The sequence below is a fragment of the Taeniopygia guttata genome, chromosome 30, assembly GCF_048771995.1.
Source record: "Taeniopygia guttata chromosome 30, bTaeGut7.mat, whole genome shotgun sequence".
NCBI lineage: Eukaryota > Metazoa > Chordata > Aves > Passeriformes > Estrildidae > Taeniopygia > Taeniopygia guttata.
The window spans coordinates 6,947,222-6,965,746 of record NC_133055.1 but is presented as its reverse complement, the minus strand read 5'-3'; the positions used below and the strand labels follow the sequence as shown (position 1 = coordinate 6,965,746).

The following is an 18,525-nucleotide window of genomic DNA, read 5'->3' as shown; positions in this document are numbered from 1 at the left end:
GTCCATCAGGAGAGGCCTCCTCTGGATGCAGACCCAGCCTGGATGTTCTCCAGGGCTGCAGTGTGGTGGGTCCCCGGTGGGATGGGAGCTCAGAGAGCCCTGACAATCCATGTCCATGCAGGGGTGGACTCGCTCCTCCTGAGGGTGCTGCTGTCTGTGCTTGCAGTGTCCTTGTGGGCTGCAGCTGGAGCCCTGACTCCTTCCCAGGGGCTGTTTGGGTGGGCTCTGCCCTGGCCAGGAGGGCAATGCCTCTGCCAGGTGCTTGTGGCCGACGCAGTCCCCTGGGTGCTGGGGCCCCCTTGGGCCCTGGGGTTGGTCCCTCAGGGGCTGTGGGAACTCTGCCATGGCCTTTGCCTTCAGCTTGGCCTTTTGCTCATTCCTCCTTGCCTTCAGCTGCTGTGCCTTTGTGCCCAAGTGCTGCAGGACCTTCTTCTACCACTCCTGCAGCCCCGGTCACTGCCTGTGGGTGCTCATCCTCTGAGAGCTGCTGAGCTTTCTGCAAAATCTTTCCTTTCTGCAGGGACCCAAGCCAAATCCTTAACAGAAAATCCTGATCCTTCCATGTGCACTCTGCATTTCCCAGATGTTGCTTTGTTTTGCTCCTTGTGCTCAGGGTCCCCTGCACAGCCCGTGTGGCAGAGCCGGTGCCTGTCCTGCCGCAGTGTCCAAAGGCGGCCCCCCCGGCGGGCAGGGCCGGCAGCTCCCCGGGGCCGGGCAGCGGCCGGGGCGTCCCGCAGCCTCCTGGGGGCCGGGGGCCACTGCCGGCCCTGCCCGGGGCTGGTGGGGTCAGGCAGCGCCCGGCGCTGAGCCCCGGCTGCCCCACAGCCCCGGCCCGGCCCCGCAGCTCCCCACAGGCCCCCAGCCCTGCTCCCGGTCCCGCACCTCTGCGCCCGCTGCTGCCGCTGCCCACCACAGAGAAACCCCTGACATCCTGACCTCCTGCTTTTCCTCTCCTGGAAACTGGGAATTCAAAGTATCAGCTGGCAAATTGTCAGGATAAGACCCTGCTGTAAATCATCCCAATCCTGAGTATTTTTCTCTTCCTCCTCTTTTCCATCATCCATTTTCTTACCGCATAGATTCCTCCTGCTGCTTCTTGCCTGAACCATATTGCTGCACACTCCCCTTCACCTGATCCCTTCCCAGCACACCAACACCATCCATCCCCTGCTGTCCAAATCCCTTCTCCCCTTCCCTTATTGCCCCCCTGGGTGTCCATGTCCTTAATTACCTCTGGGGGAATGTGCAAACTACCTCAGCATTCTCCCAAGGGACCCTTCAGAGACATTTTGGGATCATCATCCCTTTGGCCAGGACCCCTCCCTGGCTTTCCCTTTTCTCCCCTCCATGGGTGCCCTGCCATGTTCACTCCCCGAAGATCCCAGGGCACTCACTGATGAGATTTTCAGTGCTCTCTCCCTGCTGACTCTTCACAGACCCCCCCGATGTGTCACTCGTCTGTCTCCTGGTCACTCCCGGGTCCCCAATCAATCCCTGGTGCCGCCGCCAGCCAAGGGAGCCGATCACCCAAAGTGGGTGAGGCACCTTCAGCTGCACTCCCTGCCCCAGGGTGTGCAGGAAAATTGACATCACCAGAGGATTCTGTCCACAAAGCAGACAGAGGAGTCCTGTGAAACTAATTTCATTCCTAAAAATGGGAGAGGCCATGGGACATTCCCCATGGGATCTCTCCAATTGCTGGAGGACACAGCCTCCTTTTCACCCTAATTCTCCTGGCCACATCTCCCTCTGCTTTCCCCACTGGCTGAAGTATTTGAGAGCTACAGACTTCCCAATCCACCTACTACATACTCCCTTAATATCCTCCCTGCTTTTATATAGCAAATGATATTCATGGCTCTGTTAAGTCTTTGTTGTTCCTCTGGAAGTTCATGAACTGAGCAGGACCTTGGCTGAGCATCAGTCTGTGTCATTAACTGATAACATTTTCTGAAACCGATTCCTTCTCCTGTCACTCCCTTGTTTACAGCTCCCTGGCCCTCTGAGCCTTCCCCAACTGGACTCCCCCCCTCGGCCCCATCGCCCCCCCGAGGGGAATTTGGGGAGGTGGGAGTGGGGCAGCGCCAAGGCCGGGCCCCCCCGCACTGTCCTGGCGGGAGCGGCTGCAGTGGGGACCGAGTGCGGGCGGGAGCGGCCGAGAGCCCAGCGCTGCCCCAGCCCGACCTGCCCCAGCTCCATCCCTGCCCCTCGGCTGGGATGCTGTGGGTCTGGGGGGAAGAGGGAGCCGGCAGTGGGTGCTGGGCCTGGGGGCAGGAGGAGAAGGGAAGGAGAAGCAGGCTTGAGGAACAAAATGGTCAAATGATGCAGGTGGCAGGAGAGGGTGGGATTGTGCAGGGGGAGGAATAGCAGGAGGAAGAGGAGTGTGAGGAAGAGGAGATATACAAGAGGAGGAGGAGGAGCAGACAGAGGAAGCAGCAGAAGGTTCCACCCCTCCCTGTGTCTGCAGCCTCCCCCCAGCCCCAGGAGCATTTCTCCCCCCACATGCAGCAGGTGACTGTGGAGGGGGATCCAGGATTTTCACAAGGTGAATCTTGGTGTTTCTGAGCTTTCTTGGGCTAAATGTTGGTGCTTTGGTTTTATGTGGCAGCTGAATCTTTATGTTTCTGAGGAGGTTTTTGCTGACTTGTGATGTTTGGGGAGTTTTTGATCTGTGTCTTGAAATTTGTGGGATTTTGGGGCTGAATCTTGATGTTTTGGCGGTTCTTACAGACACAAGATTCCCAATGACTTCCTGAGATGAACTGAAGCACGGAAGAATCTCCAATCCAAGGTGCTCTCCTCTTGTTTTTTACCCCAAACCAGGATTTTTCATTCCCTGGACGTGTCTGGATGGAGGAGGAGGAAAAGCCCCGGAGATGCTGCAGGAGGAGGAGCTGCAAACCCAGCCCAGGGAGCTGCGGGGAGGAAAGAGCCCCCCTGAGCCAGGAAGGCAGGCGGAGATCCAGCCAGAGCTCAGAGCTGGTGGAAAAGCCTCATGGCAGGGAGAAGCCCCACAGGTGCTTGGAATGTGGGAAGGGTTTCAGCTGGAGATCCCATCTGATCGTGCACCAGAGGATCCACACTGGGGAGAGGCCCTACGAGTGTGGGGAGTGTGGGAAGAGGTTTCGGACCAGCTCCGAACTCCTCCTACATGAGCGGATTCACACAGAGGAGAGGCCCTTCCGCTGCCCCGACTGTGGGAAGGGCTTCAACCGCAACTCCAGCCTCACCCTGCACCGGCGCATCCACACTGGGGAGAGGCCCTACGAGTGTGGGGAGTGTGGGAAGGGTTTCAGAGACATGTCTGGCCTAATGGTGCACCAGGTGATCCACACTGGGGAACGGCCCTATGAGTGCTTGGAATGTGGGAAGAGCTTTGGGTGGAGCGCAGCCCTGAGAACACACCAGCGCATCCACACCGGGGAGAGGCCCTACGAGTGTCCCCAGTGTGGGAAGAGGTTTCGGACCAGCTCCCATCTCCTTGTACATGAGCGGATTCACACAGAGGAGAGGCCCTTCCGCTGCCCCGACTGCGGGAAGGGATTCAACCGCAACTCCCACCTCACCGAGCACCGGCGCATCCACACAGGGGAGAGGCCCTACGAGTGTGGGGAGTGTGGGAAGAGCTTCTCCAGGAGCTCTCACTTGACCCAGCACCAACGGAGGCACCAGTAAGGGAAGCCCTGTGAGTGCCCTGAGTGAGGGAAGAGCTTGGAGTGAGGGAAGAGAGTGAGGGAAGAGCTTGGAGTGAGGGAAGAGAGTGAGGGAAGAGCTTGGTGTGCTGCTGTAGCTCCATCCCCCATGGGAGGATCCGGGCTGGATGATCCCCAGTGACCCCCGTGGGGCAGAGCCCTGCTGATCCGTGGTCCTGGTGATCCATGCTGGGTGTGGGGAAGGTGTTGGCTTCTTCTCCTTGTGCTGCTGTGATTTGGGTGGGTTCCCATGGATGGGGGATGGGAGGTGAGTGGGGGGTCCTGGTGCACTGTGGGGGGGGCTCATAGCTCGGGGGTTTCCAGCGATTTTGGGGGCTTGGTGAAGGGGGGAAGCAGTGAATGGGGGGATCCCAGTAAATTGGGGGGGACCCTCATGATAATAGGGGGCCTTGGGAGATAACGGGGGGGGGGGGAGGACCAAACCCTAAGGGATTCCCCTAGTGCTGGTGAAGCCCTCGTGTCCCCCCAGCCCTTGGGGTCCCCCACAGTCCCTGCACTGTTCCTGGGGGTCCCGCGGCTCTGGGGGGTCAAAGCACAGGGGATGGAACCTCCGTCATGGATGGGGGGCACAAAGGGGGTCCGGGCCCAGTGCTCGGCGGTGTTGGTGCATGAGGGGGGCCCGGTCCCTGTCCCGGTGCACGGGGGTGGCGCTGCCTGGGGGGTCCCGGTGCTTGTGGGGTTCCCAGGGTTCGAGGGGGGTCCGGTCCCTATCCCGGTGCTTGGTGAAGGGGGGGGCAGTGCCCGGGGGGCTCCCACTGCTCGGTAATTGGGGGGTGTCAGAATCCAGGACATCCCTCTGGCTGCCTGGATGGCTCGAGACCCTGGCAGGGGCCTCGGAGACCTTGGCATGGTGTCAAGAACACCGGTGGCTTTGGTTTTAGCCCCTGGAGAAAATTGCCAACTTTGTATGAGGAATTACAAGGCACAAGGGTTTGAGTAGCGTGGTAGGTGAATTAACACAGGGTGGAAAAGTAGAATTTTAACATTTTAAAATACGGGGTTCAATGGGACAAGGTGAAGGGATCTGGGTGTGTCCTGACCTTCTTCTCCTTCTTTTTGCCCTCCATGTCTTGCTGTGATGGTGACACTTTTCTGTTGGTTGAAGGTAGAGACACGCTGTCCAACATAAATGATAGATATTGGCACGTTATTGTAAACACAGTACAGGTAGTTTTTAGTGTAGAAGGCAAACAGCGCACTGAGGGCAGGGAGACTGCCACAGACCGACCTGCTAGACAGAGCTCAGCAGAGCGGACAAAGCTGTTAGAGAAAAGGGAGAATAAACGGCCTTGAGAAGCAAAGCTCCACATCTCAACTCCTTCTCTGCCCGCGCGGGCTGGGAGAAAAGGACTTTTCACAATCTCGGGGTCATCTCAACCCCCAGAAAACCGAGAGGGGGTCTCCACTCGTCCCAGTGCCCGGTGAGGGGGGTCAGTGCTCGAGGGGGGTTCGGGGGCACTGAAGGGGGTGCAGGTGCGGTTTTTGGGGGGTCCCGGTGCCCCCCGGGGCAGGGTCAGTGCTCAGCAGCGGGGGTTGCCTGGGGACCCCCCCGGCCCCAAATCACAGCCGGGTCTCCTGCAAGGCACTGAGGGGAGGCTCGTTCACCCCCCCGCCCCCACCGGCATCACCACACACCTTCCCAAAGTGTTCCCAAGTGCTCCCAAAGTGCCCTCAGAATGTCCCCGAGTCTCTGCAGAGGTGACACCGGCCTGATGACGGCCCAGTGGTGATGTTGCTCTGTGCACAGCAGCCTCGGGATGTCCTCCATGGCTCTTTGGCACCGCTCGGCCACTGCACAGCCACCATGGCCAGGAGAGGGACAGAAGAAGAGGGTGTTGATGTCCCCAAGTGTCCCCAGCAGGTGACGTGTGGCCAGGCGGGCACTGGCTTCCCACAGCTGCTCAGCCTCGGCTGCTGTGGCCACCAAGGCCGCACGAAAATCGGGACACCTCCATTGTCCCCTCCAGGGCAGCCTCGATGTCCCTGAGCCGGCGCTGCAGCTCCCGGGGGAAGGCGGTGGCTTCGTCACACGTGGCCACCAAGTCCCCCAGCAGCCCCAGGTACAGCTCCAGCCGCTGTCCCCTCCCGGTGGCCACATCCCTGCAGGCGTCGCGGAGCTCGGTGGCCGCCTTGGCCAGCCGGGCCCAGCTGTCCATGAGCCTGTCCAGCACACGCCTGACGCTGGCCAGGGCTCTCACACAGGCCCAGGTGGTCCCTGGGGTGTCCCCGAGGTTGGCCAGGGTCCAGCCCAGGGAGGGGACAGGGCGGTGGCCCAGGGAGGGGACACGGTAGTGGCGCAGGACGTCCTGGAAGTGAAAGATCAAGGTCCCCACAGCCACCCGCAGGAACTCTGGGGACACGGCCAACAGCATGTCCCTGTGCAGCCTGGCCACGGTGGCCATCAGTTCTCTCAGGGTGGCCACCAGCTCGCCCAGTGTGGCCACCATGACCACCATCGCCTCCAGCAGCTGGTGGGAGGACAGCTGGGGAGGGGACAGGAGAGGTGTCAGGGGCCTGGTGGCACTTGTGGCCTCCTACAGTGGCCCCTGTGCCCTCCTGTGGTCCCGTTTGTCCCCTCCCTGGAGGGCTCTGCTGTCCCCTCTGTCCCTTTTGTCACCCTCTCGTCTCCCACTGTCCCCCCCTGTTCCCTCCTACCACCCTCTGTCCCCTCCAGCCCCCTGCCACCCCTCTGTCCCCTCTGCCACCCCTGTGTCCCCCCTGTCCCCTCCCGCCCACCTCCCGGGATTATCACACCTCGCGGGGCTCCATGGCCGCTGGGGACACTCCGGGGAGGGGACACAGCCGGGGACAGTTGGGGACACGCGGGAACGTGGCGCGGCCGGAGAGGGGAAACAGGAAGAGGTGACGTCATTGCCCCGGCCCTGCCCCACCTTTGACCGCTTTTGGGGGATCCTGAGATTTTGAGGAGGTCCTAGGTGAGCTTTGGGGGATCCCAGGTGAGGGTTTGGGGTGTCCCAGGTGATGTTTTGGGTGTCCCAGGTGAGGTTTGGGGGGTCCCAGGTGAAGTTTGGGTGGTCCCAGATGAGAATTCCCAAGGATTTGGGGTTTCCCAGCTGCCCAGGTGAGGTCTGGGGGTCCTAGGAGAAGTTTGGGGGTCTCAGGTGAGAATTTGGGGGGTTCCAGGTGAGGTTTGGGGGTCCCAGGTGAGGTTTGCGGGGTCCTGAGGAGATTTTGGAGGGGTGCAGGTGAGCTTTAGGCTGTCCCAGGTGAGAATTCCCAAAGATTTGGGGGTTGCCAGGTGAAAACAGCTCAGGGGGGCCGAGGGGGGAGGGGCTGGGGAGGTTTCGGGGTGTGTCCCATGGGTGGGGGCGGGGCGGTGAGGGAGGGTCCGGGCGAATTTGGGGGGGTAGGAGCGGGCAGGATGAACCCCCAGACACTGACCACGCCCTCTTTAGACCCCGCCCCGTGTTTTGGCCCCGCCCCTTGCTGCTGGACACGCCTACCGATTGCCCCGCCCCCTCAGGCCCCGCCCCTCCCCGTTCCCAGCTCCCGGTTCTGGCCCCGCCCCCTCCTGAAGCCCCACCCCAAATGACCCTTGGCCCCACCCCCCGATAGATTTTTATCAATGGAAACCAAAAATCGCCACAAATCGACCCAAAAATTCAAACCCAGGGAAGTGGGGGAGCAGGACCACACCTGTGATTTTGGGGGGCTCCAAGTGGGTTTTGGGGGAGTCCTGGTGCGTTTTGGGGGTCGCAGGTGGATTTAGAGTGGGATCCAGGTGAGTTTCAGTGGGGTCCCAGTGAGTTTGGGGGGCGGGTCCAGCTGTCCCTGTGTGGGTCCAGGAGATCCTGGGTGGGTCCAGGTAGTTTTTGGATAGGCCCAGGTGGTTTTTGGGGGGATCCAGGTGTCCTTGAGGGAAGTTCAGATGTCCCAGGGTTGATCCAGGTGTCCCTGAGGCATTTCCAGGTGGTTTTGGGGGTGTCCCAGGTGTAATTTGGGGGGATCCAGGTGTTCCTTGGGGCTCCTGCTGTGTGTGTCACCTCAGCAGCTGTGATGTTGTGATGTTCCCCCCCCTCCCCAGCTGTCTCATCCCCCAGGTTTGATGATGTCATACACGTGACATCACCGTGTCCCTGCACAGGTGGCTCTGTCTCCCTGCACCCACCCAGGTGTGACATCCGTCCCCAGGTGTAACATTACCTGTTCCCAGGGGTCACTCAGGTGTCACTCAGGTGTTACTCAGGTGTGATATACCTGTGCCCAGGTGTGCCAGGTGTGCCAGGTGTCCCTCAGGTGTCTCTCAGGTGTGGAATTGTGTTATTATATGTTTTATTATGTATAATTTCGTTCCATGTACCCCCCCGCGCTCTGTAGCGACCCCCCGGGTTTTCCCATCTGTCCCCGCGGTTTGCCTTCCCGGGAAAGTGCAGAGTCATTGTGTTTACATCTCAGGCCATCTGTCAGTCACGCGGCGGGGTCTGCAGATGCCCTGGGACCCTCCACCTGTCCATCCCCCATTGGATGTACCCCTGCACCCCACTGCCCTCAGACCCCCCGTGGCGTTACCCCATTGGCTGCCCCGGGTTTCCCCTGTTCGGTACTTAACCTGCGGGCTGGGGACGCCCCGGGCTTTTCTCTCGCCCGGCCACTGCGTGCTGCTGCCGCCCCGCTCCCCCGCCGCGGCTTTTCTCTCTGCCGGCCTCCGTGTGCTGCTGCTGCCGCCGCCGCTGCCGCCGCTCCAGACGACCCCGCTGCGGCTGCTCTGCTCCCCGACCGCTGCCGCCGCTCCCGCCACGGCACCCGCGTGAGTCGGCCACCGCGCCGCAGCCCCGCGCGCCGCCTCCCCTGGCTCGCGGCCAGCTCCGGAGCGCGCCGCCCCGCCCCTGACCGGCAAGGCGGCACAAACAAACTCCAGCGCGGCACGCCGCAGTCTTTTCGGTTTTTGCTTTCCCAGCCAAACTGCAATAAACCGGAATTCTGCCTGCGAGAGAAAAGTCTCTCTCCCTTTATTCGCCGCGGGACACGCCTCTGCTCTCAAACCCACGTAGCCCCGGCCGACGCCCGTGAGGGCTCGCCGGAAAAGACGGAGACTGCCCGCGCTCCCCTCCCCCCATGGAGCTAGCTGGGAGAAAGGGGGGAAAAGAGAGCACTACGGCAGTTGTGGCGCCCAACGTGGGGCTTGGGAACTCCAGGCCACGGACTGAGGACCGCTGAGCCCCAAGAGGCTGGTGGATTTACCTTGTGGACGTTACAACACCCTCGCAAGCTGCGGTTCTGTTTTAAGGAGCCAGGGCTTCCAGAGGGCTTGGACCGGCAGCTTTGGCTTGCACCGCTGAAGTTCGGTCCCCCCACGGCGAAAACTTCGCAGCTGGACTTTTCGTTTCCCCTTCGGACGTTGCTGGACCCGTGGTGAGTTACCGGGGTCCCCTGGGCTGGGTACGCCCTTCTCCTTTTGGGGTGGGTTTCTCTTTCTCCCACAAGGGGGCGATAAGATCCCACATTTTGTCTCCCGCTGCAGGGAGTGTGTAAGGGCAGGCTACCTAGCTTTCCCATAGAGGTATTTCTTTTTCTTTTGTTATTTTACCAGCCGCGAGGTTCGCGACACACTTTAACATCGACATAATGGGTGCAAAATTGTCTGTGTCGCATAAGAGAATTTACGTTCAAATCCTAGGAATTTTAGTTGGGGGAGGAAAGAGATGTAAAAGTCAGACGTTAAGCGTTTTTCCCAGTGGCTTCTGCAGTCCTTCCAGGACATCTTGCAGGCAAATTTGTACCAAATTCAATTCTGGGACCGAGTTGAAAAAGAAATTGCTCAAAAGGACGACCAGTCCCTCTCAATTTTCATCCATCTGGCAATCTAATTGAGAAATATTGTCAAAAATAACTGCGAAGGGAAGCCAGAAGCACCCCAGGGCGAATGCTGCCCCCCAAGCCCCCCAAATCCCCCAAACTCCCTCTCCTATCCCTCTCTCTCTAGCCCGGGGATTCTCAGACAGGCATCCCGGCAAAATCAGCCGCAGGCAGATTCTGGCCTCTCTGTCAACCCCCAGGTTCCATCACAGGACAATGCTGGCATCGCCCTGCACCCTTCCCCTCCCTAAAGTTGCTCTCTTTGTACAGTCCTGCCCCATAGTAGTAAAGTTGTGAGTTTTAAAACCCCAGATCCCTCTCCACAACCTTTCCCTGACCTTTCCCAAAATAATCCCCTTCCCTGCCCCAGGGCACAAGATGGAGGGGACTGCATGGCATGCCCATCCCCCTCCCTCCGTGCTTTGTCTCCCAATGCCCTACAGCCAACCCCTCCCACTCCCGAGACTTCTCCACCCACCCCTCCCCTCCACCCCCTTCTGGCACCTCCCCTAATGAATCATTCAGCAGTCCTCCCTCTGACCCCGCCCCTAGGGGTGATGTTACACCAGCCACACCCCCTAGCCCTGGTCCTGCCTCCGCCCTCCGTTCCCACGACCCGCCCTCTGGTTCCCACGCCTCAGTTCCCAGGGGAGGGGAGGGGGAGGAGGGGGGGGAGGGGGGAAGCCGCGACCTGCCGCAACCCCCGCTCGCCTTTTCTGCCGCACCAGTCACCTACACCCCGCGGCAAAGGGGCAGACCCCTGGCACAGTGGACCCCTATCCCACAGGCTGTAATTAGAGATGTTTGCAAAGCCCAAAAAGACTTTGGTCGAGAAAGTGAATACTTTAGGGGACTTTTAAAAGTCACACTTTCCTCCAACGAATACATCCCTACTGACATTCGCACTCTGTTTTTGTACTTGCTTACTCAAGCTGAGTTTTTGGTATGGGAGTCCGCATGGAGGCGGGAGGTACGGGATACATTACCCCAACTTTGGGCAAAAGCCGAGACCACCTCCGACACCGATGGAGGCATGTTAACCATTGATCATCTGTGTGGGATGGGGGAGTGGGACGTGGCAACAACACAGGCTGAAAAGATTCCAAGAGGGGCACTGGCAGCAACTGCCAAGGCGGCAGAAAAAGCATTTTTTAAGTTAAGACCCAGTGGTCCTGTTGTTAACTGTTTTTCTCTCAAGCAGGAGACACGGGAATCTTTCGTTAGTTTCATAGACAGGTTGTACAGGGCAGCTGAAGCACAGGTTCCAGAGGAGGGATTGAGGCAAGGCATGGTGAAGCAAATCGCCCTGCAGAACACCAATGAGGCCTGCAGACAGGCAATGCTGAGCCTGCCCCTCGACCCAGAGCCAACGCTCCAGGACATGCTGGACGTGTGCGCTCAAAGGGTCACCCTGCCATCAAAGGACCCTCAGGGGACACCCAAACACCATCACGGAGAGTCTCCTTCGCCGAAGCCCACACGCCATCCGTGGCCCCAGCTCCTGCACGCCGCTTCACTGGCCACCACCCAAAGGTTACCACCCAGGAAAGCCCTGCAACCTCTGCAATAAGAAAGGACACTGGGCATCCCATTGCCCCCTCAAAGAGGACTTCTTACGTTTTGAAAACCAACAGCAAGGGCAAGGTGCCTTCAACCCAGGGGGACAATCAAAAAACTAATTTCCCAGCGCAGTCCCTCCCTGCGTGAGGACACAAATTTGGTGGGAAACATAACATCAGGGGGCAGGAGGGACAACACATTAGCATACCCACCTGAGGACAATAACTCTAATACCACACATGACATTACCGAATTGCACAATAGGGGAACAAGAGCTGGTGAACCAGCCTGCGTTGGGGGAGTCGGGAATTTCATCTCACAGGCATGGCTTGGTCGGGACCCCGACCATCCCAGGCCCATCCTTAACACCCAGTCCAACTTCTCTCCATACAGGTTGGCCCTAACTGAACCCCTACTGCTCAGGGACAGCAATTGGCACTTTGTCACGGTCGACACACAGGACCCAGGGACCTGGAGGAAACTCCACAGTAAGTACATCGTCCTTGGGGACACAAAATACATGCCACTCGACATCACTATCGCACCCAATCTAACATCTGCAAACCCTAAAAATCTGGTGCTGTGGCTGCACTGTGCTCACCCGCCAGTCTACCTTCCCAAAGGGCAAATCATCGCCCAGGCCATACCTGTATCTGGGGCCCCTGTCTACCCAGAAGACCTGTGGAGGAAATCCGCAAAGCAGATCTACGAGGTGTGTCAGGCCAAGGTAATTGGGAAGGATAGACCCAAAATTGAGTGTTACATGTGGAACGGCGGTGAGCACAAGTGGCTTAACGGCCTCTTGGACACAGGGGCAGACGTCACAGTCATTCCCTCACGGGATTGGCCGTCACGTTGGGAGTTGCAGGACGTGGCTGGACACATTCAAGGTGTCGGAGGGGCACAATTAGCAAAACAGTCAAAAAACATGATCAAATTTTAAGGGCCAAACAGACAAACAGCTTACCTGCGTCCGTTTGTTCTGGATTACACGGAGCCCCTGTGGGGAAGGGACCTGATGGCCCAGTGGGGGGTCTCATTGACCATTCCTACCCCCCAGGTTTTTCGGGCAGCGGTCACTGAGGAGCGTCCTACCCAAAAGTTAAATTGGCTTTCTGATGTTCCAATCTGGGTAGAGCAGTGGCCGCTCAATAAACAAAAATTAAAAGCGCTCCAAGAACTCGTGGCAGAACAACTTGCCAAGGGACATATCCAAGAAACAACATCTCCTTGGAATTCCCCCGTCTTTGTCCTGAAAAAACCAGTCAAAGACGAATGGCGGTTGCTCCACGACCTCCGAGCCATCAACAATGTGATCGAAAATATGGGTCCACTCCAACCAGGGATGCCGTCCCCCACAATGTTACCCAAAGATTGGGAATTGGCTGTGATTGACATCAAAAATTGCTTCTTTCATATCCCCCTCCACCCAGACGATGCACCACGTTTTGCCTTCTCGGTTCCGTCCCTTAACTGAGAAGCCCCAATGCAGCGGTACCATTGGCGAGTATTGCCACAGGGCCTCAAATGCTCGCCCACCATCTGCCAGCGGTACGTAGCTTCATTGCTGACCCCAGTCCGTACAGCCACCGAGGGCGTGATCATCCAACATTATATGGATGATATCCTGATTTGTGCTCCCAATGACGATCTCCTTACACACGCGCTTAACCTGACAACCGATGCGTTGGTTGCTGCAGGGTTCGAGTTGCGAGAAGATAAGATTCAAAAGATGCCACCCTGGAAGTACCTGGGCTTGGAAATTACCAAGCGGACTATTACTCCGCAAAATTTGGCCATCAAAAACAAAATTCGGACCCTAGCAGACGTCCAGCAGCTGTGCGGTTCTTTGAACTGGGTGAGGCCATGGTTAGGCATGACAAACAGAGACCTAGCCCCTCTTTTCGATTTATTGAAAGCGGGGGAGGAGCCGAGTTCTCCCAGGGAACTCACCCCAGAGGCCCAAGCAGCTTTGATTAAGGTCCAGGAGACAATGTCTGCCAGACAGGCCCACCGGTATGATCCGGACCTGCCTTTTAAATTCATCATATTGGGCAGGCTGCCACACCTCCATGGTGTGATATTTCAATGGACAGACACCCCAAGGAAGGGCAAGGGCCAAGACCGAAGGGACCCACTCTCCATCATAGAATGGGTCTTCCTAAGTCACCATCGGTCCAAGAGAATGACAAGGCCACAGGAGTTAGTAGCGGAACTGATCCGCAAAGCAAGAGCTCGGATCAGAGAGTTAGCTGGATGTGACTTTGAATGCATTCACATTCCCATCAAATTGGAATCAGGCCAATTCACCAAGGCCATGCTAGAACATCTGTTACAGGAAAATGAATCCCTGCAGTTCTCTCTAGACAGCTACACAGGCAAAATTTCAGTTTTGAGACCAGCCCACAAAATTTTTGAATCAGAAATTCAATTCACATTGTCCATCAAACAAATTCAGAGCAAAAAACCACTCAAAGCCTTGACAGTTTTTACAGACGCGTCCGGGAGTTCCCACAAGTCTGTAATAACTTGGAAAGACCCCCAGACGCAGCAGTGGGAGACAGACATTGTGGAGGTGGAAGGCTCCCCTCAAATAGCTGAGTTGGCTGCTGTCGTCAGGGCCTTTGAGCGATTCTCTGAACCCTTTAATTTGGTAACTGATTCGGCATATGTGGCTGGTGTAGTATCTAGAGCGCAGGACGCTGTTCTACAGGGTGTGTCCAACGAAGCCCTGCACAAGTTGCTCTCGAAACTAATTAAGTTAGTCTCCCACTGAGAGCAACCCTTTTATGTGATGCATATCAGGTCACATACCAACTTGCCAGGGTTTTTGGCAGAGGGTAATCGGCGTGCCGATTCTCTCGCTGCTGCCCTGGCTCAGGTAGCTCCGCTCCCAGATAAGTTCCAGCAGGCTAAGATCAGCCACCAGTTTTACCACCAGAATGCGCCCGGGCTGGTCCGGCAGTTCCACCTCACTCGTGACCAAGCCAGAGCCATTGTGGCCACCTGCCCGTCCTGCAAGTCGCTCCCCCTACCATCGGTGAGCTCAGGGGCAAACCCTAGGGGTCTGAAGTCCTGCGAGGTATGGCAGATGGATGTTACTCACATCCATTCCTTTGGGAGGATGAAGTACGTCCATGTCTCCGTGGACACTTTCTCTGGGGCAGTCTTTGCTTCTGCCCACGCAGGGGAGAAGGCCAAAGACATTGAAAAGCATCTGATACAGGCCTTCGCTATGCTGGGCATCCCTAAATTGATAAAAACAGATAATGCACCCGGGTACACATCCAAGGAATTTGCCAGCTTCCTGCAGCAATGGGGAATAGAGCACAAAACTGGCATCGCATATTCCCCGACAGGTCAAGCAGTGGTGGAACGGACTCATCAGAGTCTCAAACGCATGCTGAAACAGCAAACACCAACTATGAAGGTGGAGTCCCCCCAAGTTCGGCTCGCGCGTGCCCTCTTTACACTGAATTTCCTAAATTGTTCTTTTGAAAACCTCAACCCGCCAGTCACCAGGCACTTTAACAACCACGAGCTGAGCAAGGTTAGGGAAAAACCACCAGTGATCATCAAAAATCCAGAGACTTGGCAGCTGGAAGGGCCCTATGAGTTAGTTACCTGGGGACGGGGATACGCTTGCGTGTCCACGCCCTCAGGCCTGAGATGGGTCCCGTCCAAATTTGTCCGGCCATATGTCCCCAAACACCAGACTGATAAGAAAAAGGATCCTCAGGTGAAGCATGCAGCCCTCCGCAGACGGAGAAAGTCTCCCCCCTTCCTTTTTGATTCAGCACCTTCTCTTTCAGAGCCTTCCCTTTCACCATACAGTTCCCTGGACTCACCTTTCCCTTTTGATTTAAACCTCCCCTCCCCAGAATGCTGAATTATGTTGCTGTTAACATTCATTGTTCTTATTATGAGTTTTAGTAATGTTTAAAGGTTTAAAGGTCTTCAATTCCACCGCGCACATCGACCACGCAGTCTTCACCGCCCCATCAGAGCTGACATCTGCACAACACAGACAGCCAGAGAAGAACCGAGCAGACATTGGGTTCAACGATGGGGAAAAGGACTGTAAAACCTCCCATTTAAGTTATTTTCCGTTCTTTTCTTTTGAAAAACAGAAGAGGGAGTTGTGGAATTGTGTTATTATATGTTCTATTATGTATAAGGTCATTCCATGTATCCCCCCCGCACTCTGTAAGTGACCCCCCGGGTTCTCCCATTTCCCCCCGCGGTCTGCCTTCCCGAGGAAGTGCTTAGTCACTTTGTTTACGTCTCTCAGACCATCTGTCAGCCATGCGGCGGGGTCGAGAGACGACCGGGCACCCTTCCATCTGTCCATCTCCCATTGGACCCCTGCACCCCACTATCCCCAAGTCCCCCCGTGGCGTTATCTCATTGGCCGCCCCGGGTTTCCCCTATCCCGTACTTATAGAGCCGGTTGGGGACGCCGCGGTGCTTTTTCTCCCGCCTGGCCCCTGTTCGCTGCTGCTGCCCGGCCCGCCGCCTCTTCTCCCGCCGGATCCCTGCGTGCTGCCGCGGCTCTCTCTCTCGCCCGGCCCCTGCCGCAACCGCCGCCACTGCCTCAGGCGATTGCAGCCGCCTCGGGCTGCCCCGCAATCGCTGCCTCAGCCGAACCGCTGCTGTCGCCGCTGCCGCGGTCGCCGCGGCTCTCGCACGTGCCGGCAGCAGCGCCGCGGCTCTGCACACCGCCTCTCTTGGATCGCGGCCAGCGTCGGAGCGCGCCGCCCCGCCCCTGAATCGGCCAGGCGGCACGGACAAACTCGAACTCAGCACGCAGCAGCTTCTCGGTTTTTTCCTCCCCAACCAAGCCATAATAAACCGAGATATCGCCCGCGGGGGAAAAAGTCTCTCTCCTTTTACTCGCCTCGGGACTCGCCTAGCTCCCAAACCCACGCAGCACCGGCAGATACCCGCGAGGGTTCACCGGAAAACACGGAAGTTGCCAGCGCTCCCCCCCCCTCACAGAGCTAGCTGGGACGAAAAGGGGGACAAGAGAGAGCGCTAAGGCACCAGTCCTTATCTGATACCATTCCCTATTTTATCCCACTCCAATTTAACCTTGTCCATAGGGTCCCAGTCCTTATTTGATCCCATTCCCTTTTTTATTCCAGTCCATAGGATCCCAGTTCAATAGAATCCCATTCCAGTTTATCCCAGTCAGTAGGATCCTAGATCCATATAATCGTGGTCCATAGGGTCCCAGGCCCTATTTGATTCCATTCCAGGGTATCCCAGTCCAGTTTATTCCGTTCCATAGGATCTCAATTCCATATAATCCCAGTACATTTTATCTAAATCCATTGGATCCCAGTCCATATTGGATCCCAATCTCTAGTTGATCCCATTCCCTATTTAATCTCACTTCATTTTATCCTCGTCCATAGGGTCCCAGTCCTTATTTGATCACATTCCTATTTTTATCCCAATCCATAGGATCCCAGTTCCATATAATCCTAGTCCACAGGGTCCCAGGCCCTGTTTGATGCCATTCGATTCCAGGCTATCCCAGTTCCATTTATTCCGCTGCATAGGACCTCAATTCCATATAATCCCAAATCCAGTTTATCCCAGTCCATAGGATCCCAGTTACATGTAATTCAAGTTCCATATAATCCCAGTCCATACGGTCTCAGTCCTTATTTGATCCCATTCCTGATTTTATCCCAGTCCAGTTTATCCTTGTCCATAGAGTCCCAGTCCCTTTTTGATCCCATTCCCATTTTTATCCCAGTCCATAGGATTCCAGTCCATAGGATCCCAGTCCATAGGGTCCCAGGCCCTATTTGATTCCATTCCAGGCTTTCTCAGTACAATTTATCCCAGTCCATAGGATCCCAATCCATATTTGATCCCAATCTCGAGTTGATCCCAGACCCTATTTGGTCCCAGTTCCTTATTTGATCCCAATCTCGAGTTGATCCCAGTCCCTATTTGATCTCAGTCCAGTTTATCCCAGTCTCTAGGATCTCAATCTGTAGGATCCCCATCCCTATTTTATCCCAGACTATATTTGATTCCAGTCCATATTTGATCCCAAAAGCCAGGGAATCTCAGAAACATGGAAAGCTGGACAAGACAAAAGCAGATCTGAACCAATGTGGTTAATCAAGTGTTCTCCCTTTATTCAAGATAAGGCGGTAGTTTATATAAGCTTCTACATAGTTTACAAAAACAAAGACACTCTGATTGCCAAACTAATATTGTTTATCTTTTCCTTAAAACGGCCTACACCTTACACTATAAAACCTATACTAATTCACACCCAAACAACCCAGTGGTCCCCATCACACCTTAAGACTATTTCTACCTGCGCCACAAGCTCTGAATTTCTAACTGCGTCAGAGGCTTGAAGGCCTCACCAGGCCTAAATCTGAGGCCTAGACTGGAGTAGCTCAAATTTCATAACTCATGTCCTCTTTCTCTCAAAAATGCTGCAACAATTCCCTTTTTTTCTTTTTGAGCTACCCAGGCTGAAGTGAAGGCGCGATTAACTAATTTTTGCACACACTGTAAAAAACACGGTATAACAATTAAAATAACTATAAAGATAAAAAGAAGTACAATACCAAAACAAATTAAGTCTTTGTCCCAGCCAGAAAAACCTAAAGAATTGAGCCAGTTATCAAATGAAGTGTCCATTTGGAGAACACTGCGTTTGGCTCGTTGAGTCTCCTGAGGCAATTCGAGAACCTGATGTATGGTGGGAGCAAAAAGCGTCAACCTACCGATATAACATGGGCCTCCCCTAGCATTTTGAGGGACTGCTGACCAGGCTCGGTCCCCACAGATGAGGAAGGTTCCTGGGGGCAGTTTTCCTGCACCACCTCTTGGCGGTGTCACAGATTGAGTCGAATTGTTACAATATTCTGAATAGTCGTAATACAATGGTGATCTGGGAGACAACCAAGTGTCGTCATCTGTCAATTTTCCATTTTCTTGAGTTGGTTTGGTAGCATAAGATCCAAATATCAAACAGTAATTTCCTGGGACAGAACCCAAAAGACCAAATTCTTGAAAACTGTCATCAGTAAATTTAAGGTTTTGCACAAATGCAACAGCTTGCGCTCCCAGAGTGCTATTTAAATTTATTTGAGCTCGGGTCCAAGTTTTGAACTCTGCCATGGGACCCAACGAGACTCCAATTTAACAAGTATAAAAAGGGGGTTAAATGGTGTGGCTAATGACAGGCAGAATGAATCTTGCCTGGTTTGTTTGGCCCAAGTGATCCACATATTTTCTCTCTTGTCAATGTCAAGGATTCCAGATACTTCAACAACCAAAACACTGCTTAATAAAAACATTGAGGCCCACCACATATTTCTCAGGTTTTTGAATGCCCTGTTTAACATGAAAGAAACAAACTTAATTCTAAAAATAAACTATAACTTCTAATAAACTAACT

General features: G+C 55.6%; 1 protein-coding gene across 1 annotated transcript in view; it reads left to right on the top strand.

Annotated features, from left to right (window-relative positions):
- LOC140680999 (uncharacterized) overlaps positions 1 to 18,525 on the top strand; it is a 206,132-nt gene that overhangs the window by 173,252 nt on the left and 14,355 nt on the right. Inside the window, exon 10 of the mRNA XM_072919905.1 lies at positions 3,075 to 3,653. Coding sequence (XP_072776006.1) covers positions 3,075 to 3,653 — 579 coding nt within the window. The remainder of the gene's footprint in view (positions 1 to 3,074; positions 3,654 to 18,525) is intronic.